At 39.1% G+C, this 16,061-nt stretch overlaps 1 protein-coding gene across 1 annotated transcript in view; it reads right to left on the bottom strand.

The window, feature by feature from the left end:
* Nucleotides 1-1,459: 1,459 nt before the first annotated feature.
* The window catches only part of LOC114259855 (uncharacterized), a 30,736-nt gene continuing 16,134 nt past the window's right edge, over nt 1,460-16,061 (bottom strand). The window contains exons 4-7 of the mRNA XM_082906134.1: nt 14,029-14,083; nt 13,832-13,919; nt 2,067-2,165; nt 1,460-1,958 (exon numbers count right to left, since the gene is read on the bottom strand). Coding sequence (XP_082762260.1) covers nt 1,821-1,958; nt 2,067-2,165; nt 13,832-13,919; nt 14,029-14,083 — 380 coding nt within the window. The 3' untranslated portion in view covers nt 1,460-1,820. The remainder of the gene's footprint in view (nt 1,959-2,066; nt 2,166-13,831; nt 13,920-14,028; nt 14,084-16,061) is intronic.

The raw sequence follows: 16,061 nt of genomic DNA, 5'->3' as shown, positions 1-16,061 counted from the left end.
TTCTGTTCAGTTGTCCCTCCTACCAAAACGTGATCCTATAATATAATACTTGTTCTGATCCATCAAAAATAAATAAATAAATTACAAATTTTATTTATTTATTTATTTTTGGTTGAGAAGCCAAAAAGCAGGCAATATATTAAAAGAAAAACAGAGTACAAAAACAACAAAAGATAAAAACCTATTACAAATTACAAAAAGTCTTAGAAAACAGCCGCGGTTTGAGAAGATCAAAAATAAAAAAATAAATTACAAAATTATGCTTGGTGAAAAAGTTGGAAACTAAATTTTGTATAAACTTTCTGGCAAGCTAAACAGATAATGGATAAAATAATTGGAAAATGTGCATATTTTTGTAAGATTACTTATGTAAGTTCGTGAAAATTTACATAAGTTTGTGTATATGGTATGCATTGCACATTGAAAAATTTTCCTTCCTTAATTGGTGTTATTTACTTGTGTTTATGCTAATGATGGCACGGATTGTCTTTGAAATTTAATTTAATTTAAAGAGTTTTTGGCCAAAAAAGCCTTTTGTTACAATTTTTAAATGCGAACAGGACACTCGAAGGTTTTCTCATTCACCAAGCAACTTTATAATTCATTTATAAAAATGTCCATGTTTCTTAAAACCTTGAGAAAAAAAAAAAAAAAAAAATCGATGTGCAATGTATACCGTTTATAATCTTACATAAAATTACGTAAATTTTTACGAATTTATATAAGTGATTTCACAAAAATGTGTAAGTTGAACACAAATTCACGTAATCACGTAAGTTTTCATGAACTTGAGCAAATTTATATTCAACTTACATAATTTTATGTAGAGTTACATACAGTGTGCTTGCACACCGGAAAATTTTCCATTAAGAAAAGGCAATAATATCCGAAAGGAAATAAGCAGAGGCAATAAATAGCGTTAATTCCTTCTGGATGATAGCAAAAAAAAAGCGGTGCTTTAGCTTTAAGCTTTAGAATGAAGAGTGACTTAGCAGTTAGCAGCAAGAGTGAAACGACTTTTCTTGGAAGAGTAGAGATCAAAAAGCCGCCAAAGAAACCATTTTGGCACTTGCCTAGTTCCAAATAAATAAATAAATAAAATCATTATTATTATTATTAGGTGTGCACTTTTCAAGAAACAGAGAGTACAACGAGGCTGAGGTTATTAGCTCAGTTTGTTGAACATTAATTCAACTTTAGATTTGTAGGTAAACTTGTTTTAAATGATGAATCTATGTTACTGAAGGAGCTTTCCTACTAGTTAATGCAGCAGCCATCATAGGCTTTGCTCAATTCATTTATACATTTTTGTTTATTCTGCTTTCATGATCCATAAATCCCAAACTACTCTCTCTCAAATTAATTTTGAGAGAGAGAGAGAGAGAAAGAGCATCATAACATTTCATTTTCTTTTTTTAAAAAGCATGTAATGCGTAACATCCAAAATTCAATCAAGTAGTTGAAGAAGTTTCACCATATTTGTATTACTATCTTCAATACTAGCTGCAATTTTTGCTAGACTGGGGACGTCAAAATACAAAATTATTATATTTCAATCTCCAACCTACAACATCATCATATGCTCTTCATTCTCCCCCCATTTTTCAGGAATTATGATTTACCTTGCAACTTACAACATCGTCATATGCTATAGTCTCCCCTACCAGTTGTTAACCAGTCACCAAAATATCTCTTAACGGTTTTGAACCAATGCAAAGAGGAGAAATAGCTCGATCTTAAGATTCTCAAACATCGGCTAACTAGCACATTACTCATTGAAGTGGTGTTGAGAGTCACCTTGAATTAATTCACGTCATGGATCAATTGAACAATGTCTGCTTACTTTCTAATCCTTGAGCTATACCATTTTCTTCAAGATTCTTGACAAATGTACTAAGGCAACCATTGATTATACGAGGGGCCGCCCCATCACAGAAGCGTTTTGCAATATCAACAGCCTTCATCAATACCCACATACAATTGAATTAAAAATGTGGACAAAGAACATGGAAACATAATAAACGGGAGAAAAATATTAGTCAAGAAACAAAAATTGCAAGGAAAACCTCATTGATGACTATTTGGTGCCTTGTTCCCAGCACTGTTATTTCAGACATGGCCAAGTGAAGAATACATAGCTCCAAGATTCTGCCCGCTGGCTCATTCTGAACAATAAAGAAACTTTTAGGCATTAGAAAAGTAACATATGAAACTATCAACATTTTCAGTCTAACAATAGCTTGGAGATACAAAACCAATAATTAAAGAAAAAATTTCATTTCATTATTTGACGATAGTCTATAGACCAACATTGTGCTTTTTGAAGGATGATGATGCCGGTCAGTGTTATACACACACACACACACACATATTTCTTCGTGTTCTGATTAGGGCTTTCGATCAGAGCCCAACGGCTTTTGATCAGAGCCCTAATGGGCTTCAACCATCATTTCTTTGAGTTTCTATCTTCGTTTTCTCTTTTCTTCTGATTTTGTTTCCCTTTTCTCTCTCTTCTCTTAGTCATGGATTAGGGTTTCTTTGTCACGTGGTTGATAGGGCTCTATTCTACTTCACTTTTTCTTCTTTGATGCTCTTTGTATTTGCTTTGTGCTTGGAGTTTTCTTTCTTTTTGTTCCTTCAATCAGGGTATCCATATCTAGGATTTTGGGGTTCGTTCTTGGCAAGGACAGGAGAGTATTAGTTGAGGGACACAGAAAGTTTGGCCATTTGAGGGTCTTTAAGCAGAATAACAAGGTGGTTAAAGAAAGGGTGAGAGGAAAGTTCAAGATAGAGAGAGTACAAGGGTAGTGAATCTTCTATGCAACTTTCATGCTATTTTGCTCTGAATTGATCAGCAAAGCTTAGCTATGTTGGGAGAATCATTGGTTTCTTGACCTGAATTGCGTTTGTTGTGCTTCCGAAGTCGTGATTGAAGTATCAGTTACTAGGTGAATCATTGGTTTCTCGACTCGTCTCTATCGAGTGCAATGATATTAGAATTTGAAGCTACACAGAATTCCGATTTTCATTTTTCTTTCCAAGATTGAATTGAAGCAGCCAAGCTGTAACCCATTGGTTTTGGCCCAAAACTTTTGGGGAATGATGTGGCATGTGAAATGGAGAGGTTGAAAGCACATGAGACAGGAAAAGTGTTATAGTGGGCTTCATGGTGAAAATCAGTGAAGTGGAGACCTTTTGAATTTCAATTTGAAGAATGGATGTGAGGGTGCCACGGCTCAGGTCTCTTTCAGGCCAAGTCTGGGGTGGTTCACGTTTCTGATCATTTTTGGAGCGGTCTGGGCACATATGGTTGCATAGGTTGATAATAGTAAGAGGGTTGTGGTTGATGCTGGTGGTGGTCCCAATTCGGTTGGAGGGTTGGTTAGCGATGTAGTTGGGCCTGCTAATAATTTGGGTGGATTTAGTGCTCACAGAGATACGAAGAGCATACTATTCAAACACAAAAAGAGGAAATAAACTTCTTACAAAGAATGAGCAGGTACCCCTACTATGCCTTAGGAATGGCAATGGGGGCAACAGGGCGGATATTAATTTCCTGTCCCCCATTCACCATCCCCCATGGGGAGTACCCTCCCCATCCCTAATGGGTTTGGGTTTTCTCCAACCTGACTTGATTTTTTTTTTTTTTAAATTTTCTTTTAAGGTTCACAACCAAAGCCAAATACACATTCAATTTTATTTATTATTATTATTTTTTGATTCAACAGCACAATCAAATACACATTAGTTAATTAATTAAGAAGGTTATTTTAAAGTAATCAAATTTATAATCTTGAGACAATCAAATAAGTTTTTACTAATCCAATAATGAACCGTATCATTATAAAACAAGCAAGATATCAGATCTTCCAACCATAACCCCAATGGATAGTCTAACTCATTATTTCTTCAAAATCTCAAAACAAAAGATGCTCATGTCAAAGACAATTAATTCAATATTAATGCAAGGTACAATTAATTCATTAAGGGGAAAGAAGAAAAAAAAAATGCATATCCTCCCAACTAAATCTCACCAAACCCCCCATTTACCTTAAACAAATAAAAATAAAAATAACAAACCACCTGACAAGAAACAGAGTCAACAAACCCACATGGATCTGTTCAGTATCAGCTTCTCTCTCTCTGTTTTCACTTTCAAGAGGTAAATCCACCAGATCACTCATTTCTTTCATCTGGGTTTTGGATTTAGTGTTTAGTTGGTTTCTCACTCATTCTCATGTGCTTTGTTTGTTTCTCAGGAATTTCAGTGGCTACATTCATTTTCATCAACAAATGTGACTACACAGTCTGGCCAGGCATTCTCGCAAAAGTCATTACAGACTCCCGTATGGGTTTCTCTATCAGACCCAAAAACAAAGCAAAAATAGCTCAGAAATCAAAATATTAGAGAGAAGTGTATACATTCCACACTAAGTATTTGAACGCGAGAGAGAAAGAGAAACAAGAGAAGAAGAGAGAAAGAGAGAACGAGACAGAGAACTCACCATGCTGGAGACAGCAGAGGGAGATCGCCGATGCTGGAGTGAGAGTGAGAGAGAGTGAGAAATGGAAACCTAGCCATAAACAGGGATGTCAAAACATATGGCAAAATGGGCAAGTACCCATTCCCAACCCATCCCCGATGGAGATTTAAATCATGACACTGACCATTGGTTAGGGTCTCCATTGCCAATTCTACCATGCCTATTTCACTTGGTGAGCATCCTTTTCCTCTCCACATAGAAATACTGGTTTTTATGCAACGCAACAAAAATAAGTGGGACGAGACTAGAAGAGTGAGCCTAATTATGGATCCATTACATCAGTAGGTAGGCGGAGGGATTCAACAAAAAGTGATGGTTATCAATTTGGGCAGGATCTATGGGAAATTGTTGACGGCAAGGATGCTGTCCCACCCGGAGCAGAGAATGCAGAAGCCTTGCTCTAATGGAGGATCAAGGCTGGAAAAGCGATGTTTGTGTTAAGGACAACTGTCCAAATAGAGTTATTAGAGTATGTTAAGGAAGCTACTACTCCGAAAGCAGTTTGGGACACATTTGCGGCGTTATTTTCAAAGACGAATGATGCGCGACTCCAATATCTAGAGAACGAGCTTGCGACAGTCACACAAGGGTTGATGACTATCAGCCAATATTTTCTTAAAGTAAAGACTCTTTGTAATGAAATTTCACAATTTGATCCTGAGCCAAAAATTAGTGAGTCCAGAATGAGGCGCATTATTACTTGAGGTTTACGACCCGAGTATAGTGGACTTATGGCTGCCATTAGAGGATGGTTCACTCAACCATCATTGGTCAAGCTGGAAAGTCTATTAGCGAATCATGAAACTCTGGCAAAGCAAATGGCTGAAGTCACACTAAAGTGTGAAAGCGAAGAGGAAGTGTTATTCAGTAGCAACAGAAGAGATGGACCGAAGTGGCTAAAACATGAAAGATCAAAGAAAGAAGAAGATGAGAGATCGCAGGATGATCAAAGTTATCAACAAGGAGTTCGACATGACAGGAATGAAAATGATCGAAGACCTAGATTTGGACGACACAGCAGAGAATGCTTCAACTGTGGCGAGATTGGCCACTACACAAAAGATTGTCGGCTAAAAAGAAGACCAGTCGAAGGCAATGTGGTAACATCCAACGGTTACCATGATGAGAGTGAAGAAGAATGGGATTTCCAAGCTTCAATGTTCGAGACCACAAAACTAAGCTACTTAGAAGAAGAGCCTGAAATTGAAGAAGAATGGGACTTTGAAGCATCTCCTACAATGTTTGTGGTCACTAAAGCAGATTCAGAAGAAGAGATAGACTTTCATGAAGGTGAACAGGAGCAGTACAACACAATTACCAAGAAAGTGGATGCATATTCCATCACAAATGAGTTAGTTCTTGCAATGGATTCTCAATCTTCAGGGGTAAAAGAACCAGAAGCTCACCTACGAGAGAAGTTGGGGGAGCAAACAGAATAAGAAGTTGAAGAAGTGATAAAGCTGCAACAACCAACATAATTAAAGCAAAGGGAACTCAATCAAAGGTACGCCGATACAACTTTTGCTAATCTAGATAAAGAAGCACATAACGATTCAAGAAACAAACAGTTGGAGGAAGATGATGGAAGAAGAAGGTATTGCATCAAGGCAGAGTTAGACTTGGCATTTGAAACCTAAGCCCAATGCTGGAGATCGTATATTCATTCGAGAATCAAGTGTTCCTTGGATATGTGGCTGTGCATTATCACTTTCTAAGAAAGAGGTTATCACCAGGAAAGATAAAGACGAAGCTCTTCAAGACAGAGGATCAAGTTGCAGATATCTTCACGAAGAGTTTCTAAAACGTGGCGTGGTTACTTAATTTAAAAAGGAGAGTTAGTGCTGAGGAGGAGTGTTAGAGTTCAACACTAACTCTCTTTGGAATTTTCTAGAGTCCTCTCTCTCTAGAAATATCAACATATAAATATATATATGTGTATGTATATTAATAATAAATGAAAATACAAGAAGCTTCTAGGAACTAAGTCGGTGGACAGAACCGACTATCATAGGTCGGTGGCAGCACCTATATATATAGGTTGGGTCATCTTATGTATGATGTATGTGTGAGAGATAGCATCAAGTGTATGTGTGATGTACGAGTGAGAGAAGTCTTGTTGTGTATATCAAAGAGTGACATGAGTGAAAGTGTGCAAGTGTAAAAGTGTCCAGCAAAGTGGTGAGCTAGTGTCACATCATTGTCATTGAGTCTTAAGTGTGAGAAGTTATAAGGTGTTTTGGTGTGTACACAATTATAGTGCACAAGTGTTTGTGTATAGGTTGATTAATAAAATATATTTGTGGTATAATTCTTGGATCTATCAGCGTGTCAAACTCAACATTGGTCATATAAAACGGAGACCAACAGAGGCAGTAATGAAGAGATGCAACACAGTGACGGTAAAGGGAAGTGTTAAGAGGAAGGGGCAAACCTAGATTAATGTGGGTTAGTGTTAGCACCTTCTACTTGGAGGCCGCAAGCTTGGCATTGGCAACACCTTGCGCCAATGTCCAACCAAGGCCATGGCATGATGGTGGCATGCCAAGACAGCAAGGTGAAAAGTTGGCAAAGTGCTGAGACAGCAACACACAACCCTTGGCCAAAGTATGGACAGCAGTTGCACAGATGCAAGGCATTAACATGACCCAAATGTGGGCTGCAGCATACTTGGGGGTTGAAAGCAATCAGTATGCAAGACTTGATCTGGTGGCCAAGATAACCAAACTCGTGGCTAACTTGATGAGGCAAACAACATAGCAGTTATCAGCAGTTATGCTTGTCTGTTGGCAGCAGTTGCCCATGTTGGGTAAAGACAAGGCAAGCATGAAAATCAGGAACCAAGGCTAGAAGACAGCAATAGTTATTAGCACTTAGTTAGAAAAATTGTTCCTAAGTCCCTAGGCAATTGGGGGTGTCAACTGCCATGCCACTTGGCATGTTTTCCTTGTAATGCTGGTTGTATATTTGTAACTAATTGTAAGCCTATTTAAGGCATAACCATGGAACTCGAAAATAACGAAGTGTTTGTAAGAGTTACCATAGGCACTCTTTTGTGTTGTTGGTGCAATTAATAAAGGTTGGGAATTTTCCTGTAATCTTTTGTTGCCTACTCTCTTACTTGTTCTAACACTTTGTGTGGGTGTGTATTCATAATTGGCTGAGATTAAGTGCTGTAACTTAGTGCCATTACAGGCTGAAAATTTGAAACGAAAATTGACCCTGTAACAATTGGTATCAGAGCACGGTTATGCTCTAATGGTTTCTGGCATGGATACCTTGAAAGAAAGAGTAACGCAGTTGGAAAATCTCGTGGGTGAACCTGCTGATGAGAACCGCTCGCTGACGAATCGATTGGATGCTGTGGCCTCAGGGTTTCTTGCCCTTGAGACCTCAACACCAGATCGGTTCAAAGACATGCTGACGGATATGCTTGCCATTTCGGATTCTTGGAAGGACAAGTTTCAGGAAGTTACGGACGAACTAACCCTTCTAAAGAAGGCTGTTTGTGGGCATACGAATTCTGACAAGACTCCTTCGAAAATCAAAGTACCAGACCCTAAAGCTTTCGGTGGAAATCGGAGTGCCAAGGAACTTGAGAATTTTCTATGGGACATGGAGCAGTACTTCAAGGCTGCTCATGTGCCAGAAGGAGAGAAGGTTAGAATCACAAGCATGTACCTTACTGGTGATGCTAAACTTTGATGGCATACACGTGTCGGGGATGATGCTCGGCCAGAGATCTCAACATGGGAGACTCTTAAGAAGAAAATGAAGGAACAATTCCTTCCTTGCAACACATCTTAGATTGCAAGAGACGCCTTGAAATGGTTGAAGCATTCTGGATTGGTGAGGGACTATATGAAAGAATTCAGTTCGTTGATGCTAAACATCAAGAACATGTTAGAGGAAGATAAACTCTTCAACTTTATGTCTGAGTTGCAAAATTGGGCCCAGTTGGAACTTCGGAGACTTGGTGTCAAAGATTTGCCCTCTGCCATGGCTGCAGCAGATGGGTTGCTTGACTACAAGTTAAGCAAGGAGCCCACGTCTAAAACCAGCAAAACCAAGAAGAAAGAGAAAGAGTAGATGGCAGAGAAAAAGTCTGCTTTCAAGAAGGGCAAAGATGGTTCCAAATACAAGCAGAAAGGGGAATCTTCCCAGAACAATGGTGGGAAATCTAACAAATGGTGCTTCATCTGTGATGGACACCATAGAGCGAAGGATTGTCCTAAGCGTGAGAAACTTAACGCTATGGTCGCTGAAGATGATAAGGCGGGATCTAACTCAGATGGCCCTACTCGAGTCAACCCTTTACAATTGCTGAATGTAATTCATGCAGAAAAGACCCCCTTATCCGATTTAATGTACATAAAGGTAATGATAGACGGTATCGAAGTGTTTGCAATGGTGGACACTGGAGCCACCCATAACTGTGTCTGAAAGGGTAGTGCAGTCCCTAAAATTGAAGATTGTCCAGAATCCAAGCAGAATCAAGACATTGAATTCTGCAGCCCAACTGGTGCATGGAATGGCTCGGGATGTGAAGGTAACAGTGGGTGAATGGACTGGATAACTAAATTTGATAGCAGTCCCGTTAGATGACTTTGATGTTATTCTTGGGAATGATTTCTTTGTGGCTGCAAAAGTGGCATTAATGCCATATTTGGGTGGGTTATTGATTTCAGATGAGAATCAACCTTGTTTTGTGTCGGGCTCTACTCGACCAGACAAGAAAAATGGGGCAAAGAAGAAGGATGAGATGCTGTCGATTGTGCAAGTGCTTAACGGACTAAGGAAATGCGAGGAAACATTCCTTGCAGCATTGATTAAAATGAAGCCTGACCTTACTATGTAAGTACTAGATGCAATGGCTGATGTCTTGGCGAAGTTCATTGATGTAATGCCTCCAGAGTTGCCTAAATCTCTCCCTGCTCGGCGTGCCACTGATCACAAAATCGAATTGGTGCCTGGAGCGAAGCCTCCTGCCAAGGCATCCTACCGAATGTCGCTGTTGGAACTTGCTAAATTAAGGAAGCAGTTGTCGGAGTTATTGGAAGCCGGTTTAGTCCGACCCTCTAAAGCCCCATACGGTGCCACAGTGTTGTTCCAAAAGAAACAAGACGGATCATTGCGGATGTGTGGATTATCGGGCCCTAAATAAGGTGACTATCAGAAATAAGTATCCTGTCTCTTTGGTGGTTGATCTGTTCGACCGTCTTAGCAAGGCCACTTTCTTCACAAAGTTGGACCTTCGCTCAGGGTATTGGCAAGTTCGGGTTGCGGAAGGAGACAAGGCAAAGACCACTTGTGTAACTAGATATGGTTCTTTTGAATTTTTAGTTATGCCTTTTGGCTTTACTAATGCTCCTGCGACATTCTGTAATTTAATAAATGATGTTTTTAACGATTATGTTTATCGGTTTGTACTTGTTTACTTAGATGACATTGTAATTTATAGTGAAACACTACAAAACCATTTGACCCATCTCAGAAAGGTATTCAACCGATTGCGAGAAAATAAACTCTATGTAAAGAAGGAGAAGTGCGAATTTGCTCAAAAAGAAATTAAGTTTCTTGGGCATATTATTTGCCAAGGCCATGTCAAAATGGATGGAAAGAAGATGCAGGCTATTATGGAATGGTATTCACCCACCAATGTTGCGGAGTTGCGATCCTTCTTGGGTTTGGCAAATTACTATCGGAAGTTTATTAAGGGATATTCAAAGAAGGCTGCTCCCCTCACTAATTTGCTGAAGAAAGATAAAAAATGGCATTGGTCCATTAATTGTCAAGAGGCCTTTGACAAGTTGAAAAGTGCAGTGGCAAGTGAACCGGTCTTGTGACTGCCTAGTTTTGAGTTGCCTTTTGAAGTACACACGGATGCCTCAGACAAAGCGCTCGGAGGGGTATTGGTGCAAGGACACCTTGTGGCCTTCGAAAGCATAAAACTGAATGCTGCTGAGAAGAATTATTCGGCCCATGAGAAGGAGATGACGGCGGTAGTACATTGCCTTCTCACCTGGAGGGTTTATCTGTTGGGATCGAAGTTTTTGGTTCTTACTGATAATGTGGCTAATACATTCTTCAAAACTCAAAAAACGTTGTCTCCAAGGCAGGCCCGTTGGCAGGAATTCCTTGAAGAATATGACTTTGAGTGGCGACACAAGCCTGGACGACATAATCTAGTCGCTGATGCCTTAAGCCAGAAGGAGATAATTGACTATGTGGCTGCTATCTCCAACATTGAATCACAATTGCTGGAAAGGATCAGGGATAGTGCTGCAATTGACTCAGAGTATCAACGGTTGGTGCAACAAGTAAAGGATGGAATTGCTCGTCGGTATTGGCTTGAAGATGGTCTTCTCCATGGCAAAGGAGATAGGCTATATGTCTCTAGTGTTGGGGGACTGCGAATGGAACTTCTTAGAGAAACGCATGACCCATAGTGGGTTGGTCATCCGGGACAACAACGCAATATGTTTGGCCAAAAATGGTAGAGAAACGCATGACCCATAGTGGGTTGGTCATCCGGGACAACAACGCAATATGTTTGGCCAAAAATGGAAGAGGACATAGAGGCTTATGTCAAAACTTGCATGGTATGCCAATTGGACAAGATCGAAAGAAAGAAGGCGGCTGGGTTATTGCAACCATTGCCGGTCCCTAAGAAGCCTTAGGTTTCCATATCCATGGACTTCATATCCGGATTTCCTAAAATAAATGGGATGCGTTTCATCATGGTAATTGTTGACCGTTTTTCTAAGTATGTTGTTTTTATCCCTGCTCCTCATGCTTGTCCCGCTGATATTGCTGCTGATTTATTTTATAAGTATGTTGTAAAATACTTTGGCTTGCCTGAGGACATAATTAGCGACAGGGATACCGGGTTTACGGGAAGGTTTTGGATTGTGCTTTTTAATTTGTTGGGTTCCGAATTAAAGTTCTCCACTGCAAAACACCCTCAGACAGATGGCCAGACCGAGAGGATGAATGGATTGCTGGAGGAGTATCTCCAACATTATGTGACCGCAAGTCAAAAGAATTGGGTCGAATTGTTGGACAGCGCACAGTTTTGCTATAGTTTACACAGATCATCTGCAACCGGGATGAGTTCGTTTGAATTAGCCACAAGGCAGCAGCCCCTAACTCCTTACTTAGTGGCTAAAACAGGCTCTGGTGGTAAATGTCTAGTAGCATACCGCTTTGCAAGGACCAAACAAGAGCTGCTGGAGGAAGCACAAGACAGTTTGGCTAAAGCAAGTAAAAGAATGAAAAAGTATGCTGACAAAGGAAGGAGACCCTTAGAGTTCAAAGTGGGAGACAAGGTGCTACTGAAGCTTACTCCTCAAATTTGGAAGAAGATAAGCAGTAAGACAATGCACCGAGGCTTAATTCCGAAATATGATGGTCACTTTGAAATCGTAAAGCGTGTGGGCAATGTTGCATACAGGCTAGTGTTGCCTGATCGACTGAAAATCCACCCAACTTTCCATGTTATCTTTTTGAAACCTTTTCATGAGGATAAAACAAACTTGACAAGGAAACAAGCTCGGAGAGCACCTCCAATGGTCAAAAAGCGGTTTGACAAGGAGGTAGAACGGATTCTGGATCACAAGACCGAGGGTCAAAGCAAAAAGAATCGAAGGACCCATTACTTAGTGAAATGGAAGGGTTCCCCAGAATCTGATGCAAGTTGGGAAAAAGATGTAACATTGTGGCAATTCGAAAAACAAGTCCAAGAGCACTTGAAGACCCTACCAATGAGGACGTTGGCTTCTTCTGGTGGAGGTGGTTTGTTAGCACCTTCTTCTTGAAGGCTGCAAGCTTGGCATTGGCAACACCTTGCGCCAATATCCAATCAAGGCCATGGCATGATAGCGGCATGCCAAGACAGCAAGGTGAAAAGTTGGCAAAGTGCTGAGGCAGCAGCACACAACCCTTGGCCAAAGTATAGGCAGCAGTTGCACAGATGCAAGGCATTAACATGACCCAAATGTGGGCTGCAGCATACTTAGGGGTTGAAAGCAATCAGTATGCAAGACTTGGCCCGGTGGCCAAAAAAACCAAATTCGTGGTCGACTTGATGAGGCAAACAACATAGCAGTTATGCTTGTTTGTTGGCAGCAGTTACCCATGTTGGGTAAAGACAAGGCAAGCCTGGAAATCAGGAACCAAGGCTGGAAGACAGCAGCAGTTATTAGCAGGTCCCAGAAATTGTTCCCAAATCCCTAGGCAGTTGGGGGTGTCAGCTGTCATGCCACTTGGCATGCTTTCCTTGTAATGTTGGTTGTATATTTGTAACTGATTGAAAGCCTATTTAAGGCATAGCCATGGAACTCGAAAATAACGAAGTGTTTGTAAGAGTTACCATAGGCACTCCTTTATATTGTTGGTGCAATTAATAAAGGATGGGAATTTTCCTGTAATCTTTTGTTGCCTACTCTCTTACTTGTTCTAACACTTTGTGTGGGTGTGTATTCATAATTGGCTGAGACTAAGTGCTGTAACTTAGTGTCATTACAGGCTGAAAATTTGAAACGAAAATTGACCCTGTAACAACTAGTATAGTAAATAGAGATATGAATCTCCTTAGTTTGACTAACCAAATGGCCTTTGATAGAGTCGAGTGGAGAAGAAGGATTCGTATAGCCGACCATTGATGGGACTTAAGGCTTAGTTTGGTTTGGTTTGGTTTGGTACATAACCTCCAAGTCATTGAGTCAAATTTTAAAATATTCTTTTTTTAACAAGAATACCCCTTAGTTTTTTTTAAGAGACAATTATAGAACCTATTTAAAAATTGCCTATTTCATTTGGCCAAAAAATTTTGTCCCCAAATACTTTGCCCCCTCTTCTAATGCATTCTTAATTATTAGATTAGATAAAAATTCATTTGTTTTGAGATTTTCACATGATTCAATGGTTGAAGAAAAATAGAGAAATTTGAAGAAAGAATCTTGGTCAATCCAACTTCTACAACTTATTTTCTTTATAATTGTTGTCCACCTAAAACAAGGGCCAAAATGATGGAAAGAACATAGCTATATAACATGTTAGTTCTGAAAAGGGAGAAGTTCCTCCAAAATTTAGGCATGAAGTCAATGGGCATGCCCAGAGGGAAAAATAAAAATAAAAAACACAACTCTAGCATTGGCGCAGGATATATATGTGATAGTTCTGGAAAAGTATGAATAAATACCTATCCAGAATCCACCTCAGAAAGATGACAGTAAAGAAAGTAAAGAAGCATAAATTATCCATTTCATACGGTAAATTGCTTATCAAACCTTCCAATTAGATGGGGCAACTTTGTCAATAACAAGAACATGACTGTCCCACCTATCTACAACTGCTACTAGAAGTTTCCTTGTGAAGCTGTGATGAAGAACAAATATAAATTAGTTCTCTCACGTACATGACTTGCTGCAGGAAACAATTACAGCTGCAAAATGAATTGTTTAATTTATGTATACAAGGGGCTCACCGCAAAATTAGTTTGCTGTACACCAACTTTGGAGGAGCTGAAAGTACCTCTGCTTCTGAGATACAGGAAAGCACATAATTATTTTTTCTTCTAGAAAGAACATTGTAGCGAAATTCACTTTCAAGAGTCATGAGAAAGGAATTTTAGGAAATGAACACTTACAAAAGCATTAAATAGTTGTTCATTTCGTATTAAACAGTTCTTCATGGCTAGGATGGTGTTTTTGCATGTATAAATGCCAGTACCCAAGGCATGGGCGGGTCCATATATATTCATGTGTGTTCAATTAACCCCACTCACTTTGAAAAAATCGCAGAAAATTTTATCCATATAGATTTTTAGGTAAAATTGAATCCACTGTGTGAGAACCCGTATTTTCAAATATATCAAATTATTTTAGTGATTATATTGTATTTCAATTTTATTAAATTAATTGAGATAAATACATTTAGCTGCTTAATTCCTATAACCCCAATTATGATAATCAATAATAAGGTCACTTTAATAATAGTAATTCAATTATTAATTAATAATGTTATAAGGTCTCATAGCAGGTATTATTTTAATCCCTTAATTTATACTTTCTGTAAAACTTTTCTGTGTAACCGAATATTAATCTAAGAAACCAATTAAGGGAAATTCTATTTTGTGGAAAATCTAAGAATTTATGTGATAATCCTCAAGTCATCTTTAGTAATCTTTATTTTGGTTATCCTGCATGCCTTATTGATTTATGGTTATTTATTGTTGTACCCTATCATGGTATTAATTGTGATTTAAACTCAACTTAAAGATGTGGGAATAAACTGGGTGGTATGGGGTATGCGTAGTGACTCGAACGCAAGAATGAGAATGGCAGTTATTGCCGAAATAAATGTGAAAATGGATAAAAATACATATTGTTTAGGGTATGCCTGTGGGAATATCATGTTAATTATGGAAATATATCGATTAGGTTGATTGTGAATATTAGATTGATTGTGTGAATAATAGATTGATTGTGTTTCCTATTTCAGATTAGGGTTAAGATTGCTATATATATTGGTTGTAATCTTTGTATTAGCACAAGTTGAATATATAGATCATTCAAAAAAACTTACATGGTATCAGAGCTTGGTTTGAAACCCTGGCTTGCAAATTCGAAACCCTTGTCTGTTGTGAATCGTGATCAATCATCGCGCCTGCTTCATCCGGTCATCTGTGGTATCATCGTGTCTCTCTCGGTTCTCGTCAACTTCATCTGGTCATCGCAACTCGTCGGCTTCACCTAGTCATCGCGACTCTCTCTCAGTTCATCTCACTTAATCATCGCGACTCTCTCGGTTTATCTCGCTTCATCTGACCCTGGTTCTCTCTCTCTCTCTTTGTGTTTTGCGACTATCAGTACTGTTATTTGGTTTAAACCCTTATTTCCTGTTTGGCCCACTTGTTAGTTATTAGTATACTTCAACCTATTTATTTTTGGTTTATAACAATGACGGACACCAAAATCCAAGCCATTAGATGTAAACTCACAGGTACCAATTATGCTTATTAGGCTAGTGTTATGAAGAATTTTCTTGGTCAAAAAAAATGGGGCTATGTTTCTGGTTCTGTGTCTCGTCTATTAGACAGAAACAAGAAGGATATCTGACTTCCTGTGACACTTGGGATTGTGATAATGCCCAAGTTCTGACCTGGTTTCATAATTCTGTGGATGACCGTATTAGAATGATGTTTTCTAAATACAGTACTGCTAAGGAGGTGTGGAACTATTTATTAGGTGTGTATCAACAGTCCAACTTTGCCAAACAGTATGAATTGGAAACAACTATTTAGAGTGCTCGTCAGTGGAATCAATCTATTCAGGACTTCTACATTGAGATGACAGGTCTCTAGGATCACTTGGCTCTCATGGAACCATCTAGCCTCAAGGCACTAGATGCTTATGTTGAGTTTCGTTAGCAAGGTCGTTTAGTGCAGTTCTTAACGGCTCTCTCCCCTCAATATGAGGTTATCCGTGGTGGCATCCTTAATCAGTCTCCTCTCCCCTC

Source organism: Camellia sinensis, chromosome 14, assembly GCF_055761805.1.
Source record: "Camellia sinensis isolate YWXY chromosome 14, ASM5576180v1, whole genome shotgun sequence".
Lineage (NCBI taxonomy): Eukaryota > Viridiplantae > Streptophyta > Magnoliopsida > Ericales > Theaceae > Camellia > Camellia sinensis.
This window is presented reverse-complemented; position numbering and strand designations above follow the sequence as displayed.